Source organism: Mycteria americana, chromosome 1 (genome assembly GCF_035582795.1).
Source record: "Mycteria americana isolate JAX WOST 10 ecotype Jacksonville Zoo and Gardens chromosome 1, USCA_MyAme_1.0, whole genome shotgun sequence".
Taxonomy (NCBI): domain Eukaryota; kingdom Metazoa; phylum Chordata; class Aves; order Ciconiiformes; family Ciconiidae; genus Mycteria; species Mycteria americana.
Genome location: NC_134365.1, coordinates 61,153,013 through 61,174,188, shown reverse-complemented (window position 1 = coordinate 61,174,188; position 21,176 = coordinate 61,153,013). Strand labels below are relative to the sequence as shown.

Genomic DNA, 21,176 nt, shown 5'->3' with positions numbered 1-21,176 from the left:
AAGCCTTCTTTCAAAGATCAAGCACTCCTTGGAATGGCCTATCCTCAGGGTTGTACTTGGGCTTCATCTAGGAGAGAGCTAGAGTTCAGAAGTGAAACAGCACCCTAGGTGAACAGCGTAGAGTGCCCCTCGCTTCTTTGGTGTAAATCCAGTTCTCTGAAATAGTCTGGCTGGTGTATTTAAATCAACTGATTAAGCTTATGAGGGATTAGAAAGGTATTTCTCTGAGTTTGATTGGCAGGATGGCTTTCTAGGATCATTCTGTGCATATTTCACCTTTCCAATTTCCTGCTGTTACAGAAGCCTTAGCCATTGGTTGATGCCTTTCTTTGCGTTTTTTTCCCCCACCTGTTACTGTTGGCCTTGGTAACAGCATCTGTAACATAAACGATATTAGACTTGAAGGTGTCCTCGTTTTAGGAGACAGATTTTTAAAATTTTTTTTTTAATTGAGAATTTGGAGATTGTTGAAGATTGTCCGTTCTGGTGGGTGAGGGGTAGGGATCTGGAAAAGGGATGGAAAGTGTGTGATGTTTGTTTGGGGGTGTCTGTGCGTGTGTATTTTGTGGGCCCTGCACCCTCCCTCCCCCTCCCCCAACTTCATTTCTGCTGTTAAAGTTGACAGGCATAAGCGAATAGCTTTTCTGGAGAGCAAGATATTGCTGCTGATCAATGTCCAGGAGACAGCCTCTGTCATCTTTCCCTTCTGTTGTGTCTCTTAAGGTATATGGATCCTAAAGTTAGAGCTGAGTTTTCAAAATTTGCACAGAAGTTGTCCCATTACTGTGTGCACGCACAGTAACGGGACAGATAGAGGCTTTTTTTAATGCCCAATTCCTACTTAGATGCTAAACCGTTGGACTTTATTTTTGTGAGTCTGGGTGTCTAAATGTATTTTGGGCTTTTGTGTATCTGACAACTATCCGCAGGTAATAGCTGGTGTTCCATCTTGTCCCTGTCCTTCCCGTTCTCCTTTCCCTCACCTTCCATCAAGCAGTCAAGTTGCTGAAGGACAACATTTGTGTTTTGTGTTGCAGGAATGGAATATTGCAAAACTTTCTATTGAATATGATTCTGAACCATTTGGGAAGGAAAGAGATGCAGCGATTAAGAAGCTGGCTAGTGAAGCTGGAGTGGAGGTCATTGTTCGAATTTCCCATACATTATATGACCTAGACAAGTAAGTTACCATTATCTCTGATTTTTAAAAGAAAAAAAAAGTATGAATTTTATGTAGTATTTGGTTAGATATTGTGTGCTACTTTTTATGCAGAGCACTTTATAGTTAGGAAGACTACAAATTTGTTTTATGTTTCTCTTTTATCCATCCATCCAAATTTTATTACCTATGGAGTAGAACTTTGGAACTCCAAAAAATGGTACATAACTGTATCTGAAATACAGTTTTGATTTGGGGTTCGTTTGAAAATAATGGTCATGTTAATTATCTGTCTTTTATAATGAAGTTACTCAAACATGCCTGTAACTTCTCCCAAATAAGATCTGTTGTTGTTTAGTTGTTTTGTTAGATTGTTTTGTCCTTATTTCACTTGCTGTACACAAGTTAGCAGAAAGTCCTTTATTTTTCAAGAACTGTTTCCTATCAGTTATGTATCCAATAAGTAATTGGGGATTGTTTGATATCTCTGTGTTGCCTTACTTAATGTCTTGTTTATATTTTTCCACAGATCTATTTAAATGGATTAGTATTAGCCCCCTATTATAGAAACATAATCCGCAAACTATTCAAAAGTATGACTTGGCTTCTCTTAACACCGGGTAATTTATTGTGGTAGATGCCTGTTTTATTCGTTACAAGCCAATGTATGAGAGGCAGCTAGACATATGGGAGGAAAGGGAATTATTTACTGTTTTGAAACCAATACCTGATTTTTTTAGTCCTAAATTGAAAATTCCTTTTCTTCCTTCCCCACCCAAGCACCCCCCCAAATGAACAGTTGGTTCCATCTACCACTTTGTAAATTATTTCTTTGACGTTTTCCTGTTTCTGAGATTTTAGATATATTTAAGGTGACAATACATAATATGGAAACTGTGTGTTTTTACAACAGTCATTGTGTACAAACTACACCTTAATTTTTCTGCGTATTAAGACAGTTGTAATATTGACTACTGCTCTCAATACCAGAAAAGAAAAATAGGGGGTTTTATGCAAATAGCATAGCCTTGTACGTGACTTGGATGTATCTTTATGTAGCTGTGGTCTCTCATCTGCTTTGCTGATCTGTATTTTTCTTTGCCTTGAGCTGTCCATATTCATTACTTGTTGAGTGACTTTCCTCAACCCAGGAATGAAGAATAATTGACTTGGTTATAAACAGTTAATTTATGCCTCCCTAGTGAGGAAAAAAGGATGGTAAAATTAAAGTTCAAACTGTCTGGATTACCATGTATATCTGTGATTTTATATAACATGCCTAGAGGCAGGTAAGAAGATATTTCTGTGTGTGTATAGATGTGTGTATATTATTAAAGAAACAAGTGTTTTATACTATTGTCTGACATACTACTGTTCTTTTTTTCTTTTTTCTTTTTTTTTTTTTTTTAATCCAGAATAATAGAATTAAATGGAGGACAGCCTCCTCTTACTTACAAGCGATTCCAGACCCTAATTAGTAGAATGGAACCACTGGAGATGCCAGTGGAGACTATAACCCCAGAAGTAATGGAAAAATGTACTACTCCAGTTTCTGAAGACCATGACGAGAAATACGGTGTCCCATCACTTGAAGAGCTAGGTATGTTCTAAGATTGCTTTGACATTGTGAAAGAAATAAGATGTAATCTACCACTAAAATCATAATACTTAAAATAACCATGAGAGAGGTTCTACTTATGGTTAATTGTTAAACTGATGCCAATTATGACATACAAAAGGAACAAAAAAGCATAATCAACTCTGTAAATTGTAGTTGTTTTCTTTTAAATGGGAGGTCAGATAGATCAAACTACACTAAGTACTGTTTGGTTTCTTGTAATACAGCATAGCCTTTTTCCCATGGTACCAAATAATCATTAAGCTACTAATAATCTTTGATACTTCATTTTGTATTAAATGCATTTGGTATCTTTGTGCTTGAGGTCATTAGTCTGTCGTTTTACAAGTTAATTAAAAAACCCTCTTGTCTTGCAATGCCAAAAAAGATAATAAGGCAAATAATTATTTTAGAAGCTTCTTAAAAAAAAAAAAAGTCTTACGTTTCTGTAAATTTAATTTCAAGAAAGCTATTGTCCTGTGAATCCCCCCCTCTCTTCCCTGTTTCCCTCACCCTGAAATACAAGCAAATGTGGTATGACCTCCACATTGCTAACAAAAGGGTCTGGACAGATTTTGGCTAAGCTCTGGCTGCTCTGTCTAGTCCATTTGAACTCTCATACAACAGACCTTGCTTTTAAAGCCTTTTTGAGAAGAGAAGATCTCACTGTACAGTGGTTAAACTATAGGCAGACATGTTGTCTCGTGCACCTGGTGAACAATCTTGGGGGAGGTGTGGGGGGTGTGGAAGAAATCTTGTTACCTTCTTTTAACCTTTCTTTTGCAGCTGAAGTATGTGTATCATGCAATTGACAATAATCCCCATATGTTATTTTAAGTCAAGGTCAATGAAACCTAGGAATGTCCTGAAGATAGCACTCATGATTTTCACTTGATGGAAAAAGTTTTTAGACATTCTGTAAATTACAGTAGCAATTGTTGCTTCTTAGTAGTAATTAAAAAAAAAAAAAAGTCGTGGATTTGGGGTAGTCCACATATTGCAGAGCTGAGAACTTGAAAATAATTTGAAAAATGATAGAAAGGTCACTTTGTGCAAAAACCAGAAGTAGTGGAATTGAAGTAAGACCATTCAACATGTAAAACTTGTAATGTAAATTAATGTAAATGTAAAAGTAAAAATCGGATTTTGCTGTGACTTAGAGGTATTGAACGTGCTTTGATAAGACTTGGTGGCGTGCTGTTTTAAAACTTGTACTTTGCCATGTGACCAATTTAGAGTTATTCTCAAGATACAATAAAATGTAGTAGAGTGTCACTATGCTGGAATTTTGTTGCCCTACAGTATAAGTGAACAAGGAATTTCCTTGTTTCAATTTGTTTTTCAGGTTTTGACACAGATGGTCTGCCTTCTGCAGTATGGCCAGGGGGAGAAACAGAAGCCCTCACACGATTGGAAAGACACTTAGAAAGAAAGGTATGTTTCAAAGCATTGCAAGTATGACATATCTGAGAAACATAGTTGCTCTTTGCAGTGGACTGTAAAAGGAATTGGGCAAGTCGTTTTAAAAAAATCAAAACTACAAACTTGAACTCAAGGCTGTGATATAATGATATAAATCAAGCTGCTGTTTGTTAGTTTTAAAAGATGATAGCAGGTTGTCTTCTAATTTGAGTTTTAGAGAAAGTCTGTTATGCTATTTTCTACTAAAAAAAATAATTATTTTTTCTTTGGAGGTAATTTTACTTAAAATATACTTTTTATAACTTTAAAGGGGAATTCCTCTAAAAGCTAACGTATTGCTAGTTGTCTAGGTTTCCTCTGTATTTAAAAGAAAGGGATAGGTAGTTCTGGAAGACAGTTCATGCCTTCTGCATTGAGATGAATTATCTTCTAGAGATTCTGCTGATTCAAGAGGAACCCCTAGATATTGTAGGTAATGTGATCATCGGTCCAGTGTCTGGATTCAGTTATAGACAGTGTGTGATTTCTCCCTTTATGTGTACAAGTTGCTAGCTATTCTGTAGTCTGATATTGCTGTGTGGGTTTTGTTTTGTGGTTTGTTTGTTTTTTTTAAGGCTTGGGTAGCAAACTTTGAAAGACCACGAATGAATGCAAATTCCCTTCTGGCGAGCCCGACTGGGCTTAGTCCCTACCTCCGCTTTGGCTGTTTGTCTTGTCGTCTCTTTTATTTCAAGTTAACGGATCTGTACAAAAAGGTATGATTTCCACGTAGTCAGCTACACATTCTTAGATGCCATGATTTTTCCCTACTTCTTCTGCTAATAAAACTTTTTCCTTTAATGATGATCTCCAGGTAAAAAAGAACAGCTCCCCTCCCCTCTCCCTCTATGGCCAGCTGTTATGGCGTGAATTTTTCTACACAGCAGCGACTAACAATCCACGGTTTGATAAAATGGAGGGGAATCCTATCTGTGTTCAAATTCCATGGGATAAGAATCCTGAGGCTTTGGCCAAGTGGGCAGAAGGCAGGACAGGTTTTCCTTGGATTGATGCAATTATGACGCAGCTTCGTCAAGAAGGTTGGATTCACCATTTAGCCCGGCATGCTGTAGCATGCTTTTTGACTCGAGGTGACCTCTGGATTAGCTGGGAAGAAGGAATGAAGGTATTGTTTCTTATTCTTGAATTTCTTAAAGTGCCTGTGAAAGTTTCAGATAGTCATTCTAGAATTGTCATTCTAGAATTTCTTGCAGTCAGAATAGGTCTGCAATTCTTTTAAATTTGAGATTTCTTCCTAAATCTTGGCAAATAAACATGGATTACTCTTGTAATTGAAATTTCTTCCCAGTCATACTGTGTGAACAGTTTCTGTTCGCATCTCGCATCTACTTCTCTGTGAAGGGAAAGCAGCACGGAATTAAAGGGAGAAAACTAAAAGCTGAGAACGTCCTTTCAGCAATTTCTGTCCCTTCGCCCAGTGTTAGAAGTGTGAGTATGGGCAACATGATTTGGCTGAAGTTTCAGTGCAGTTAATTTCTATGCAAGTATCCAAGCGATGCTGACGTTCAAATTACAAATGTCAGTCTTTTGAAGAAAAGAATGGAATAATTTAATCTCAGCCTTTGAATCAGTTTTACATTTTTAGAAGAGTAGCACATCTTTTACTAAGCCATGATAATCAATTAAAAATAGTTTTTTATTTTTGAAATCTAAAAAAGAATTTACTTGCCATCAGGATTGTGACCTCATATTTATATATGTATATAATCTTATGAAATTTCATCTTTCTTAACAGATCAGTTGTATGCAAACACCTTTCATTTAAAAAAAAAAAGTCTTGGTTACACAACAACATAAGCTGCTTTAGGAATTTTCCTTTTGCAGTTCACAGATAAAGACATCGAAGATGCACATACGTAGGTGACTCAGCCAAACAACAAAGCTGTATATTACAGATAAACGCCAACTTGTTCTTACTTTTGAATTAATACAGATCTGCGAAGGGCCCGGATTTGTGCAGTGGAAGGACGTTTAATTCATACGTCCGTAGCTAGCAAAAGCTAATCTAGCCTTCCACGGTGATGTTATTTCCAAAGTCTTATTACATGGCAGCATCTAGTGGAACAGTTGTGTGCTAACACTTAATGATCGTCTAAAGATCTTGTTACATTATTAGTCACTTTCTATTTAAAATGTTTTTTAAAAGTGTTTTAAGATAAATTTTATTTTTTCAAAACAAACCTTTTTTCCAAATAGTTGCAGATATTTAGACAAAGATACTTTTGTAATGCTTATTCAGTGTATACTGTAGAATGAATGCCTTATTGAATGTACGTAGAGAGAGAAAGAGATCCTTGTTTAATGGTATTACCTTATTTAGACTTTATATTGGAATAATATTAGTTGAGGTTGGGTGGCAGGAGTAAGATGTTAAGTTTTAGTGTCTTAGCGTGAAGAAAGATGATGGTTTCATTGGAACATTTGGAGACAATGCAAGTTTGAAAGGAAAATCAGAACTTGCAAAAATATGTGTTAAATAAGTATCTGTTTTGAAGACTACTTCTCAGTGCACGCTCTTTATAAAAGGTACTTGAATGTTCTCCTTCAAAGAATAAGGCTTCTCTTTATTTCTTGTTAGCCTGCATTGCTAGTGATCTGACTGAGTGGAGAAACTTCTTTTTATACAAGTTAGTGTTGTCTGTCTTAATAATTAAAAAACAGTCAATGCTGGAAACATGAATGTTTCACAACTGTTGAGCTCCAGATTGAAAGTAAAACCCTCATAAATCTTCAACTTCCTCATGGGTTATTTTTAATAAAATAGGGGTAGCAGTTACCAGAGAAGACTTTTTTTTGTCTTCAGACCAGAGTTCATTATCTGTCCCACCACTCTTCAGCATGCTTGGTGGTTTATATACCTCCAGGAATTTAAGTGTGTATCCTCAAAACTGTGACTTACTAGATTAACTATTGGCCTTCAAGAATACAACTACTGGCCTTCCAGAATACAACTTCTGAATGTTTGTGCTACCCTGAAACTCTTGAATTCTACTCTTGGGACTCCTTGTGTAGTGAAGGGTGCCGTGCAAGTTGAGGTATTCAGACCGACAATTTGAGTTTGAAATGTGCTTTGTATGTTCCCTGTTTTCTGGAAGTTTGCAAAGCTTACTTAGTTGGAAAGTGATGAAGCAACTCTTCTGAAAGCAACAAATGCCACTTGTTCCATTTGTCAGGCTCCAGCCATCCTTTGGGGATTTATTTTTTACAGATGTGTTTATGCAAGAAAGTGTAAATTTTTCGTTGTAGCTTTCTGAGATGTCTACAAGGCTTTTTACAGGGTAAAAGCCAACATCACACTTTTGTTCTTGAGTTTGGCATTTAGGTAAGTATTTGTAATTGCGTACTGAGCATTCTGTGAATGTTGCCAGGTAAGAAAGAGTGCTGCTATGTTGAAGAGCTGGCTTTCCTCTGCTGAAATAAGAAACTCAGAACAGTTCTTGAAAAAGTAGGTATCTCAAAGGTGTGCCGTGTTCAGACTAACTTGTTGCTCTAATTTCTTAAGGTCTTTGAAGAGCTCTTACTTGATGCAGATTGGAGTGTGAATGCTGGAAGCTGGATGTGGCTATCCTGTAGTTCCTTCTTTCAGCAGTTTTTTCACTGCTACTGTCCAGTAGGTTTTGGCAGAAGAACTGACCCAAATGGGGATTATATCAGGTAACTCACAATCCAGAAATTGCAGTGATTCATGGATGTTGTTTAAGCTGTCAATTGGCTTTATACTTAAAATGACCTTTTTATTTTTTTTAAGACGTTACTTGCCAGTACTTAGAGGTTTCCCTGCAAAATACATCTATGATCCTTGGAATGCCCCAGAGAGCGTCCAGAAGGCTGCAAAATGTATTATAGGAGTTAATTATCCCAAACCAATGGTAAATCATGCAGAGGCAAGCCGTCTGAATATTGAGAGGATGAAACAAATCTACCAGCAGCTTTCACGATACAGAGGACTGGGTATGGTTATAGGCTATTGGCTTTATGTATTTGAAAACCTCTCTCACCTTCCGGCAATTAATAATTTTGTCCCATAGCAGCGGTAATCAGCTGTGAGCTCAGTGTGGTGACCAGGGTTGTGTATCCAAATAAATGAAAATATTAGATGTAACCAAGAAAGGGAAGAAAGAGTTTGAGTGGAGCACCTCTTTCCAAATCTTACCCGGAAATTTTTTTCTGTGGGTTTTTGGAAGTTTTTTGGTTAAACTGGGTTTTCTGTGCATTCTGATACTCTTGTACAGATAGGTTTTAATATCCATGATTAGAAAATTAATGTGGTTCATAACTTTTGCAATATAACCATTCATAACCATGGTTCATAACCATTTGCAAATGCTGTTGCTCAAATAGAGACCAATGCAACCTCTGGTAGCATTCTTCCTGGTTAGGAAAGACCGTCCCCTTTGCTCTGAGAGGTAAACCACATGCACTTGTATTGCTCAGGAAGGTGTAAGCAGTCAGCATGTTCAATATTGGATATTGAATCAGGATGCGTTGCACTTCAATGCAACATAGCGAATACATGTAACTAATGAATATTGGAAAAGTTCTGCAGAATATTATGTAGCAAATGCCTGTTAAGTAATTGTGAACTAAAATTACTTGGCCAGATCCCAGAAGTAGGCAAGATAGAGAGACGTTCTCCTGTTATAAAGGTAAACTACTCAGGGTGAGGGTGGAGAATTGGCTGTCATAAGGAAAAAAGCATGCTACACTTAATCTTTTTTTTTTTTTTTCCTGTGTTTCTTTATGGCTATATATTTTATTTCATTGCTTAGGTCTTCTTGCAACAGTGCCTTCTAATCCAAATGGAAATGGAAATGGTGGCCTAATGGGCTATTCACCAGGAGAAAGCATTTCTGGTTGTGGTAGTACAGGAGGTCAGTCAAATTCTTTCAATACGTAGAATTATTGGAACTGAACCGCACAAACTTCTTTTATAAGGCACTTGGCATTATGTTATAAGAAAGAACTGTTTTCACAAGACGGTTTTCTGTGCAAGTCAAACATTTTCAAATTTATTCACTAAGTTTGGTAGTATTTGTATATAGACATCTTTAGATTGGTTTTTTTATCTCAAACATGTAAGAATTTAACCTGTTTTTTTCCCCCTGAAAATTACTTATTAATATGTATCAAACAGTTTGATTTCAAAAGCATTTGAATGTTATTTTCTTCTAGAAGCCTACAAGCATCCTGATACTTGTAATAAGGAGTGATCTGTGAATTTTCAAGTCAGAACTGTTAATTTGTAAAGTTTTCTAATGCTAGCATTAGATTGCTTACTGGAATTTAATTCTACCATAATGTCAACAACAATATGGTGGACAGTGTCTGAAAGAACTTAATATTGAGTTCATCATACAGTTTTGATGAAAATTACTTTAGACTATTAACATTCTTACTGTAACATACAAAGACTAGCATTAACTAGTTACCAAGAAAAAAATGAAAAATAACAGTATTAACATTGTATAAATCCATGGTGCATCAACATCTTGAATACTATGTACACCTTGGACTCCTCATTCTACAAGGATATAGCAGAACTGAAGATTTACTGGTTTTGTGTTCTCCTTAGGCTTTTACTCAAGGTTAGAAGCAGATTGCAGAGGAAGATGGACCGTATTCTCAGCCAGTTCTCAGCCAGTACAGTTCCTCTTGAAGAATTAAAGCCTAGACTCCTTAAAGCTGGGTGTTTGAGCTTTTATTTCTTTTAAGTTCGGAGATTTAGAAGACAGGAAGGGCTTAGTTTAAAAAATTAATATTATGTGCACTCTTTTCTCCTTAAAATGTACACATATATACTTAAATGTATACATGTACTTACACTTTTCATGTCAGAAATGTATCCATTTTGTAGGAGGTTACTGTGTATTCATCTGAATTTGCAAGTGTGTATTTGGAAGGATGACAGCATTAGAGCTTTGGACCTGTTCTGAAGTGGTTTGGAAAAAAAAAAAGCCACAATCAAAGTCTACCTCTTGAAGAGGGGAAAAAAACCCTTTTTTTAAAACCTCATTTTAAATTCCAGAATGGAATTGTATCTTCTGTTGTGTTTAAGTCTTTTTCCTGCCTCTCCAGGAGCTCAGCTGGGAACTGGTGATGGTCATACAGTTGTTCAGCCATGTGCCCTGGGAGAGTCTCATACAGGAGCAAGTGGAATTCAGCAGCAAGGTATTATGGCAGTGCCTGTCTGTAGAGGATCTCCAAATCCTTGCAACTATGGAAAAACAGACAAAACATCAAAATAACATGGATAGATTTTTGGTGACAGCTGCTGTCTACAACTTGAACTGGCCGTGTTTCTGTTCTTGAAACATAAAAATTATTTCTTAGAGTGAACTTGCTTGTCTTGTCACTTTTATCTCTAAAATGCTTATCTAGAACAATATTTGTATGTTTTGAGTGGGAGGGTTCACAAGTGTGACTAAACAAAAATCAATAAACATTATCCTAGGTTACTTTAAATGAAAGATACTGAAAGAAAGAAGTTCACTTCGTGTATTTGATAGCAAAATTTGCATATTATCTTTTCCCTAATTTCACTATCACTCTTTCCATATATAATCAATTTCCACAGTTTTGTGTGGATATTCTCATATTGTGGAGGCAAATTTTTGTTACTTTAACTATACAGAAACTTAAGCTGTGGTTTGTAATAGATCAAAGTTGCAATCAAATTTAGCACAACTGTTTCTTTCTTTGCAGTCTTAACAGAGGTTGTGTGTTTACTGATCATGAAAGACTGTAATCTGTGTTTTGTTTAAGCATCCAGAACATAACAGGAACACCACAACGGTTCAGAATAAGAAACCTTGCAACTGCTTTTGCTAATTTGCACTATTTATGCAGAGTGCTCAGTGTCAAGGTTGCCAGTGGATAGTTTACGTGAACCAGAAAATCGTTTGCATCTTTCTTGAAGTTACTTGCATATTTTTTTTCACAGCTTAGTTACGCTAAGGATTCACTAGTATTGCTATAACAGAATAATAGAAAGGATGAGGAGACTTGGCAGAACAAATATTAAAATTTATAACAACTTAGAATTCAAGTGTTTGGGTATATACACATTCTGTTTGTTGCAAATATAATGCATAAATATGTACGCACTTAATATTGTTCACTGTGCATATATAAGTGCATATATATTTAACTGCTGCAGACTGCCATGAGGCTTTTTTTTTTTTGCATAAGAACTCTTCTGCATTCAGGATGGTTTCTGGCAGGATTTTTCTTGATGATGGAAAATAAATCAATTGGCTCCTTTTTGTTGTTGTAAAGAATGTAATTGTACACTTGCTTGCAGTTCTAAATTTTATTTATTATAATAAATATCTACTGTATCTGAACAGGTTACTGTCAAGCAAGTAGTATCTTACAGTATGCTCATGGAGACAGTCAGCAATCACACTTATTGCAAGCAGGTAATTTAAAGAACAACCAAAAAAAAAAAGGAAACGCTTTTCCTGAATATATAAAGGTGCAATAGAGTCTTAATGTAAATACTGGTTTTAAATTATCAGGAAGAACGGCCCTTGGTACTGGCATTAGTGCAGGGAAACGCCCAAATCCAGAAGAAGAAACTCAGAGCGTTGGACCAAAAGTCCAGCGACAGAGCACAAATTAAACTGGTAAGATCTGAGACACCTTAAAGTTATCCTGTTAATGAGTAAATTCCTGTACAGATTCTATGTCTATGATAACATTCATATCACTGCAGTGCAAAGGATCCTAAATTATTGCTGTAAATATTACAGTTCCAGTTTGTACAAACAAACAATACAAAATCCTGGCTCTAGAGAGTTTACAAAGTATGAGATAGGAAGTAGTTATAAAAATAGAACCAGACCGAAGATTATCAGACACAGATCGACGTGTTAATGAAAGGGAGATGGATAAACTGTGGTTTCACATACGTTAGCAGAGTTGCTTATGTAGATTCAGTTGCTCTCTGCTTCCCCATCTCACCTTAAGTTGTGCCAGCAGCACTGTTTGTGTGTATGTACGGTGACCTGAACCAGAAGACTAACACAACTTAAAACGAAAGGCTCAGGGCCTGGGTTAGAGTTTTAGACATACAAGCGGACTAAGCAGAACATGTTTTAGAGAGAGACTGCAGAAAACCTGCAAAATGCTGATGTAGTTATTGCATGTAAAGATGAAGGGACAAGAAAGATTTGAAGACTTGAACGTTCGTCATTGTTCTGTAACCTAAGCAGGATGCTCAGATTGCCAGAGTTTGTCAAGAAAAGCTGTGGTGAAAAGTAGTTGAATTTGGAGAAGGAGGCATTGCTAGATAGATATACACGAACAGGTGTGAAAATGTGTAGAGAAGCAGTAAACTTAGAGTTTGATTCGTGTAAAATCATGAACATAGAGAATATAACTGGATTTTGTGTTTTGGATAAAGTTACTGAGGAACAGGATAAAGAAAAGAGAAGCCAAAGATGTTATACCCCTTCCCGCCCAGTAAGCTTGATTTGAGAGGAATAAGGAGGATGACCTGAAAGACAAGTTAAAGAGTAATTACTTAAGAGGAAAGCCAAAGAACGGAGGGCTGTCTGAAACAAGAGGGGGCAAGATTTCAAGACTAGGAGTGTGGCTGCATAGATTAAAGGTGGCTGAGATGTCATTCCATCCTTATCTTTTACAAAAACCAAGTTAAGCGTTGGTCTTTATGCAGTTTGAAGAATAAGTAAGAATAACACATAGGTGAGATAATAGCACATGGAGAGACTTCGGTGGAGTTGGAAGATAGGGGTTCCACGCAGCAAGTATAGAAGATGCATTCAGCATCTCTAGAGGTAAAAAGGGAAATTCAATCCGCTTCATTTGGATTTGACAGCAAGATCTGATTTTGCTTGTTATGTGGTGTCAGCACTTTGACAAAGTTAATGCAGTGCATTATGAACAATTGTGTTGTACTAATTTGATTCAGTGAAGAACCACAGCATTGTTTCCATAATGCCTGTCACTTGAAGTGAGCTGAGACCTTAGCGATTGATGCATCTGCTATTTTCTCACATAGTGGAAGCACTGTAAACTGTGCTTCTGTGTTCTCAAACTGATTTCTGGTACTCAGATGGGCCTGAGTGGAACATAATTCCAAGAGAGTCCATGTTTCAGTAGCTGTCTAATCCTTAGTATGTGTAGATTCATTCAGCATCCATGTTTTGTATTGCAGAATTCCTTAGGTGCTCGTGTCTGTGTAGAAGAAGTGCCTGCAGAGCGAACGTCTGGTTCCTGTCTAAGCTCTTTTTCAATTGAGAGACAGGTTGGAGGGGTTTCTAGTTTGGCAGAGAAGACTGATTTTGTTAGGGGTGTTCAAAGCATGCTACAAAAGCATTATAGTCAAATACAAAAATCAGCCAAGATCATATTCAGAAACACTGCTGGCAAAAGGATGTGCACCTTCTGAATAGCACTAAAGTACAGAGGATGTTGGGTTTCTCCTTTTCTTTTTTTTTTTTTTCCTTTTCCTTCCCCTTTTAGCCTCTAAGGAGTAAGAAATAAGAATTCTGAGTATTTGGGCCAGTACAAATGGGGACAGGGCTTTCTGCACTGAGAAGGGGGGAGAGAATATTGGTCTCTTGAATTATTTCTGCCTTCTTCAAAGACTCATGACACAAACTGCTTAAGAACAATTTTTTTCTTTTTTCTTGCAGTGTTATTGGAAGAGAAGATACCACTCAAAGAACACACAGGACACAATTCCTGCTACTCTGTATTGGAACTAAAGTGTTGTGAGAATACATGTACTAAAATGACATTTTCATAAATTATTTTCAATTGTTCTCAGTTGTTGTAAACAAGTCCAATTTTTGGAATGCATTATTTCTAACTGGCATTTCTATGGTTTTTAACTTTTTAATGACTCTTTCACAAAGGGCAAATTGAGTTTTGTATATAAAGCATTTGGTGAAGAATTTGCTAACTTAATGTAAATATAAACATTCATGATTAGCGATAGACCCGTCAATATATTTTTGATAATCTTTCATGTGTATGGTAGTAGGAAAAGCTGTAGTGATGTTCTGTAAAATGGATGGACATAGAAGGTTTTGAAGTTTTTAAATTGTTATTATTTTTAGATTCCAGAACTTGACCTCTGTATGATCAACTTCATATTTTCATAATGTAAGTGCTTAGGACTGTATTTAATCAAATACAGTAGAGTTGTAACCTTTATTAATCGCATTTGTATATAAGTCATATGCCAATTTTTTGTCAAGTTGTAAAATTTTCATGTATATGTCCAGTCCTTGTATTTCTCAGTTGCCTTGTTCAGTAATGACATACCTTGTTAATAAAAGAAGATTGTATATATAGATGCATATGTCTGTTGTGTACGCTATTGCTCTGGTACATATTTCCAAACAAAACTGTTTCAGGAAAAAAGAAGGGAAATGTAATTTTTAGACTTAATCTGGAAGCCACCAACAGTGAACTATATTACCTTTCACTTCAAGTTTCATGGTACTGAAGCAAAACACTATCCAAATTATTCAGGCCTTTTTGTTGAAATTGCATGCATGTATGTATTCTTACCATTAAATGTTTTTCACCAATGTATTTATTAAGTGATTCTTCAAAATCTAGGGGTTCTTTTGCTATAACTGCAATTTGCTTGATAGCCCCATAGTCTTTCCTGCACTGCAGCTAATTTGCTGCTCTTCAAGGATGTTGATTTCTAAAAACACATCAGGTTTGCTGACCAGTCAGTCAATACTGTCTCAAATGTTTAGAGAAGTTGTATCTAAATGGTTTCTCAGCCCATTAAGGTCTCTGAAGAAGCAGTCTGAATTACTACATTTTACATATAACGAGGTCAGTTACCTACTTGAGTGGGTGCACAAATTCATTCTCATGTGGGAGGAGTTAATTATCTTTTTCTTAGTATCACAAGGGTGACTTCCAGTCATGGGGCACTTCTGTGTGTCAGTTTAAAATTCAGACCAGATTTATGGGTTGACAGCATAATGCAGCAGGGCGCTTGCTGCAAAATAAACTGCCATGGTTCTGTTTGTCCCTAGATTTTAGATTATAATAGTTAATGTAAATATCTCTGCATACTGATTTGGATACAATAGCAAAATCAAAAGTACTACTAAGAAAATATAGGCATGCTTACTGTCTTGAGGCAGAGAATCTTTGATCTTGAAGAAAAAAAAATCTCAGCAGTGAGAATGGAGAAGCAGATGCTAAGTATGTTCCACAGATCAGTCCAAGTAGAATGGAGAGGTTTCCTGGGGACATATATAATTAGTAGAATAAACAATTCTGTTTCTTTAAGTAGTCTGGAAAAAAAAACCTATAAGCCTACACTGTCTTAGGAAGTGTTTTATTCTGTCAAAACGAGATCATATTGGATTTTTTCTGCTGACTTATATTAAAAAGACATCATACCATCTAAATGAAATATTCCACCAAGCTTTTCTGAATGAATAGGCTATGAAACTCCCAGAGAATCTTCATCAAGGTAAGAACATATGCTTAAATATCACCTTTCCCCCAACCAGTCTGGAAGTTTAATAGGTGAAAGAAGAAATTTCCCAAGGAGTGAATTTCTTGGTAAGTTAATTCCCTCCTCCTTAAATGCTAAAAGGAGGATTCCTTTTCTCAGTGTAGGCAAGTCCTTAGATTAGCGAAGGAAAATGTGTGATGAAGATGCTGTTTCACTCCCGTGCTGGCGTGTATGAGTTCTGGTGTCAGGACTGCAGTAGAAGAAATGGTCTGCAAGTGGGTTAGTGTGAGAGAGGGGAGAAGTTGCCTTCTGTAGGTTCAAAAAAGCCCTTTGCTTCATATTCTTCCCTCCCACTAGTACTTGCTGTGACCACAAAAAGAAAGAAAAAAGCTTTGGCTGCACAGTAAAATTGACCAGAACTATTGTAACATGTGGAGGTTCCCCCCCCACTACCCCCCTTGTGATTTTCAAGGAGGAGTTGGACATGCGTTACAAACCCAGTATGGATAAGGGCCAGGATATTGTTTCTTATTAGACCTCTCCGCCAGAAATGGAGCTTAAGGTATTCCTCAAGAAAGCTCTGTTCCCCAGGGATTTAGCTGGCCCTTCCCTGAGCTCCTAGGGGATGGGGAGAGGAGTGTTGCAGACTGTTTTTGGAAACAAAACCTCAGGAAAATGTACTCTGGAAGTGTGCAGGGATAACTATAGCTGATACTTGTCATGAAAAAAATAACTTTCAAGTGTCAACTTGAGTGTTTCTGAAGGAACTTGCGTGGCCTGTCTCGTACTGGTGCTACCAGCTTACAGAGGTTTCTGAAAGGAGGGGAAGGACAGGAGTTAAATTGAGAGCAAACCTGGGAAGGCCCTGCAGGGAGGGGATCCTGGGCTAATTTGGAATCAGAAGTACCTGTCAGTTAGTAACCAGAAATTAGTTTTATACTGGGCTTAGCGACATAGTTGACCGGTTTCTCTTGAAGAAAAGTGACATTTACATGAACCCTCCTGTAACTTAGAAATCCTGTGTCTGTACTGGGCAGGAGCACGGAGCAGCAGCGAGCTGCGATACACGTGTTATCCCACAAGAGACTACACACGCGTTTACCGCTTCCCCGCCTTGTCGGGAAAAGGCAGTTTGCAAACGAAGCCGGGTGCCCGCGCTGCTCCCCTGGGTGGTGGTTTGAAGCTGGCTGCCATCACGGCAGGGCTTGCTGCAGCCGTCCACAGACGCCCGGAGGATTGTACCCTGTATTTACAGGTAGTTTGGGCTACTGGAAGTGATGCTCAGAGGTAAAAAACAAACCCCCTTCAAGTTCTTGATGTATGTTTTAAGTAAAACTGTTGTTGTTGCCTATTCAGCTCTGTGAGCTTTATTATTTCAAAATTATACTTTCAAATTTTGCGGTAAATTAAACTAAAATGTTCTGTGCCGTGTATATGCTTGAAGCAGTTTTTCCAATTTGCTGAAACTGTAAATCCAGAATAACTCAGTCATTTTTTTGAGTACGAGACGGAAGGAAAAATACATCACTTAAGTACGTGACAAGCTGTACAAGTACAGGCGCCTGGAGGGGCACAGTCGGTCCCTGCGTGCAGCGGTTTGCGCAGTGACATGACTTGCGTACGGCCTCAGCTGCTGCTTACCCCTCGCAGGCGTGGGCGCGCGGTGTCGCAGGCGTGGGCGCGCGGTGTCGCAGGCGTGTGACAGGTAAATCTGCCGAGGCCGCAGCCTTCCAGGGCTTGCCTCACAGCTCGGGCCATCTCTTCGTGTGCTCTTCGGAGCGAATTGCAGCTCTGAGGAAGAGTATTTCCCCCTTCCCGCTTCCAACTTGCCTGCGCTTCTCGCTGCTTCCTTGCTCTCGGGCCGTAGGTGGTGCTGTGAGCGCTGGGCCGGCGCGGAGCCCCGCGGCTGCCGGCGGGGGTTTGGCGGGCGGCGCCGGGCTGAGCCCGCTGCTGTCCCCGCTCCTCGCAGGGAGCGATGGCAATCGCTGTGCACGGCCTGCAGAGACAGAAGGTGCGAGGGTATCTTCTCCAGGCGATTTAAGACCGCCCTGGAGTGGGAACTTTGGTTTTGAGACGGAAAAAACAGGTTTTAGTAATCCCAAATATTCTGCTAGCGGCTGGGGAAGGGGGAATATGTAGAAATGATAGAATTCTTGTGCAGCTGCAGCGATAGCCACTCTGTTTTTCCAAATCGGAAACCAAATCTCTTCTACTACTCTAAAAGTTGCTTTTCGGGAACGCTGCCCTGGGTGCTTGACTGCAGAAACAAATATTCTCTTTTTAAATACACTTTGCCTAGAGATTACTTAAAAAACTGCCTTTTGAAAACATTGTCAAGCTTTTACCTACCGAAAACATTTACTAGGTTGTCTCTGTCCCTTGGCCACCCTTGTGACCAGAGCATGGAGCCGGGACCCCGGAGATCTTGGTTGTTGTCTCTGCTCTATCACGGACCTGCTGAGCAGCCTCAGGTCAGTCTCTGCCCATTCCTGAGGCCTTCGTGCACAAGTTCTTGCTGGTAGCCGTGTTGTTCTGTTTTGTTATAGATTAGATTAGATCAGACTAGATTAGTTTAGAAGAAGGAGAGAAAGACAACCTCCTCTCTCATGTTTGCGCTCCTTATTTCTAATAGAAAAGTGTGGTTGGGGCAAGAATTCCCTCCCTTAAAGGACCAACCAAATAAAATTGCCACATTTTAGCCATTACCTCAGCTTTCAACTCAATTGTTTATTGCTTTTTTTTCCCAGAAATTCAACATTTCAAAGGTGATGAAAATTTCTGGGTAGAGGGGAAATTTACATTGATCCAAAAAGCGCAGGGAAATCTTAAGCAGACATAAAGAGATAATTTTAATGCTGATTTCAAGGGATCTAAGCTCCTGGTTTTGAATTGTGTGCACCGCAAATGCAAAATTAATTCAATATTAAATTTAAAAATGCAAATAGAGTTGATTTCAATATTTTTTACAAAATCTCCTGCAGAACAGAAAGACAGAAGATGCAGAAAAGAAAATGGAAAAGATACCCAAAAAGAGCTTCTCTCTTCAGGATGCTGTTGCTTTGTTTGCTTGCCGTAGGTCTTAGTGCAAATTTCACAATCCGAAACTCTTACAAAAGAGCTGCAAAACGCCCAAGTGCAGCCAATGTGCGGAATCACGTCCGAGGACCTGCAGTTAGTAGAAGCTTGTGCACCTAATGCCAGGTAAATTATACTTTTCTCTGATTTTCTTATCTCTGCTAATTACAAGAAGATAACAAGGTAACAAGAAGATAATCTTGTTAACTGTGATTATTCTGAGTGGGAGTAGCCGGTAAGCACATAAATAATTAATAAAAGAGCAATTTATAGTCAGCAATTACAGAGAGGGAGGATTTTTCTTCAGGTCTGTTTGGCTTTCTAGAGCTTCAGACCATGTGGTCATCACAAGGTCTTTAATTACCTGGGTTATATGTGTTTCTCAAGTGCCTTTTACCCCAACCACGCTAGGAATATTTTTAAGCAGAGTCATCTTTAGCTGGTGGTAGATAGAAAGAGAGCACTGCTCTGAGGAATGGCTTGCCCCTGCAAACATCATTAATGTTGCATTCAGGCCTCAGGGTGACTGCTACACACACAAGAGCAGGGGATTTCAAGGAAGCTTGGCGACTGGATGCAAGAAAGATGACAGAAATAGGGGATTTTACCGAAACCTTAGAGAAGGAAGAAGGAAAATTAAAGGGATGGTGTAAGTTAAGTAGCCAGCCGAAGGAAAGAAGCAAAAAAAAAATCAGATAAGAAATAGAAGTGCATTGGCAGATGAGGGTGCATGGATAAATTTAGCATCCATTGTGTCTTGACTAACTGGATAATTAATTAGTCCTCCTATAACATAAGCCTTTTTTGAGGGGGTTAGAACAGGAAGAAATGATCCTTTGCAGTTATTTTAGGTATTACGCAACGTTACGGTTTTCAGAAATACTTACAGTGCATATGGCTTTGGTTTCCAAGTGGCTGGGGATTTTGATGGTTTTGGTCCCCGTCCTACTATCAGCCCCTCCAGGGAGGAGCGTTACGAGGTAGTACACCCAGCTTCTCTCCCTTCTGCAGGGCAGCGGAGCCGCTGCCCCGCCGGGTGCTTCAGCGTCCCCCTTGTGCGCTCAGCCAGCTCAGCAAAGCACGGCTGGGCGCTTAGGAAGATGGACCACCTCGTGCAAAGTATTTGCATATGTGTATTTTTTTGTAATTAGCGCAGTCAGGCCTTGATTTTATTTGTGACATCAAATGCTGCTAATTACAGTGCTTACTGATGAGGGGACCCCCTCCTCTGCCATGGCTCCTGTTGCTAGACTTCTGCCTGAGAAGCTGGAGCTCATGAGAGGCTTCTTCTCTCTGCCACACGCCCGTTGAGGCTGGACAAGCCGTGATTTTAGGTGCTTACTGAGGCTGTGGTGTTGGGTGCTTACCAAGTGTTTCGGCAAAGTTCGATAGCTACGGCATCCAGCTCCGCTCGTGGGTAGCGAGGGGAGCGTTGAGCTGAGGGGCTGCGTAACAAAAGCCATTTGCAGGGCAGCACACACCTTGCAGTCAAGCACAGTAGCCTGGCCTGCCCTGCTGTGGTCCAAGTCGCTGTAGGGAGAATTAAGGACCATTCCTTAATTCCTTGTAGCTGCCTGGGCTTGAGCAAACAGCTGGCTCGCTGGGGGACAGCTGCCATTAACAGGGCTCTTTGCAGGTTCCAGACAAGACTTAGAACCTGTAAATGGTCACACTGTGGAAAGGACTGGTTTAATCCTCTGGTTTAAGGACAAATGTGTGGAGTAGACGTGTAAAAAAAATCAGCTTACAATTGGTAAAGGAAAAATTACCTTAGTGTGTGTTTGAAGGTAGTATCTGAAAGATTTATTACAGTTTTATGCTCCATACCATAAAACGTCACCCAAAGTAATGAAGTCTGTAGATAGAAGAAAAATTATTGAAATGTTATCTTTATGACTGTGTAGCATTTGCGCTGCAAGGCATTTTGTCATGTGCTTACAGCCCTAATCAAACGCGTATTTGTGGATCCAGATAAAGAATAATGCAATTTTGAAACCACAACAGTGCTTGATGAACTCTCATTTAATTCACAGTTTACTACCACCAACAGAAAATCATGGGCTGATTCTCAAGGCTGTGTGTGCACGTCCCTTGGAATCAGTGGGCAGGTAGAGCATGCACTAGCGAAAGAAGTCGCTCTCCTCTTTCCGCTCTCGTTAACGTATGTGGAAAATCATGACAAAAATGAAGCCCTGGGAGATGTTTTGTATGCCAAGACTTCCAAATTTGCATACCCAACCTCAGGATCTAAATCCAGATTTAGACGGTTCCTAAATAATTAATGACAGCGAAATGTAGTCAGAATATCAGGTTTGACCAAATTATTTCTCATCTGAAACTGATACAATAACCTCTTTCCTACAGCTCCATAGCTCATGCCCTAA

General features: G+C 38.7%; 1 protein-coding gene across 2 annotated transcripts in view; it reads left to right on the top strand.

Annotated features, from left to right (window-relative positions):
* CRY1 (cryptochrome circadian regulator 1) overlaps nt 1-14,583 on the top strand; it is a 38,598-nt gene extending 24,015 nt beyond the window's left edge. Inside the window, exons 3-14 of one of the 2 annotated variants that reach the window (XM_075501823.1) lie at nt 1,038-1,180; nt 2,575-2,759; nt 4,123-4,211; nt 4,814-4,954; nt 5,053-5,364; nt 7,762-7,913; nt 8,008-8,210; nt 9,029-9,130; nt 10,335-10,427; nt 11,606-11,677; nt 11,777-11,884; nt 13,919-14,583. In XM_075501823.1, coding sequence (XP_075357938.1) covers nt 1,038-1,180; nt 2,575-2,759; nt 4,123-4,211; nt 4,814-4,954; nt 5,053-5,364; nt 7,762-7,913; nt 8,008-8,210; nt 9,029-9,130; nt 10,335-10,427; nt 11,606-11,677; nt 11,777-11,880 — 1,596 coding nt within the window. In that variant the 3' untranslated portion in view covers nt 11,881-11,884; nt 13,919-14,583. The remainder of the gene's footprint in view (nt 1-1,037; nt 1,181-2,574; nt 2,760-4,122; nt 4,212-4,813; nt 4,955-5,052; nt 5,365-7,761; nt 7,914-8,007; nt 8,211-9,028; nt 9,131-10,334; nt 10,428-11,605; nt 11,678-11,776; nt 11,885-13,918) is intronic. The other variant, XM_075501832.1, reaches the window with a different exon arrangement.
* The last annotated feature ends 6,593 nt before the right edge of the window (nt 14,584-21,176 follow it).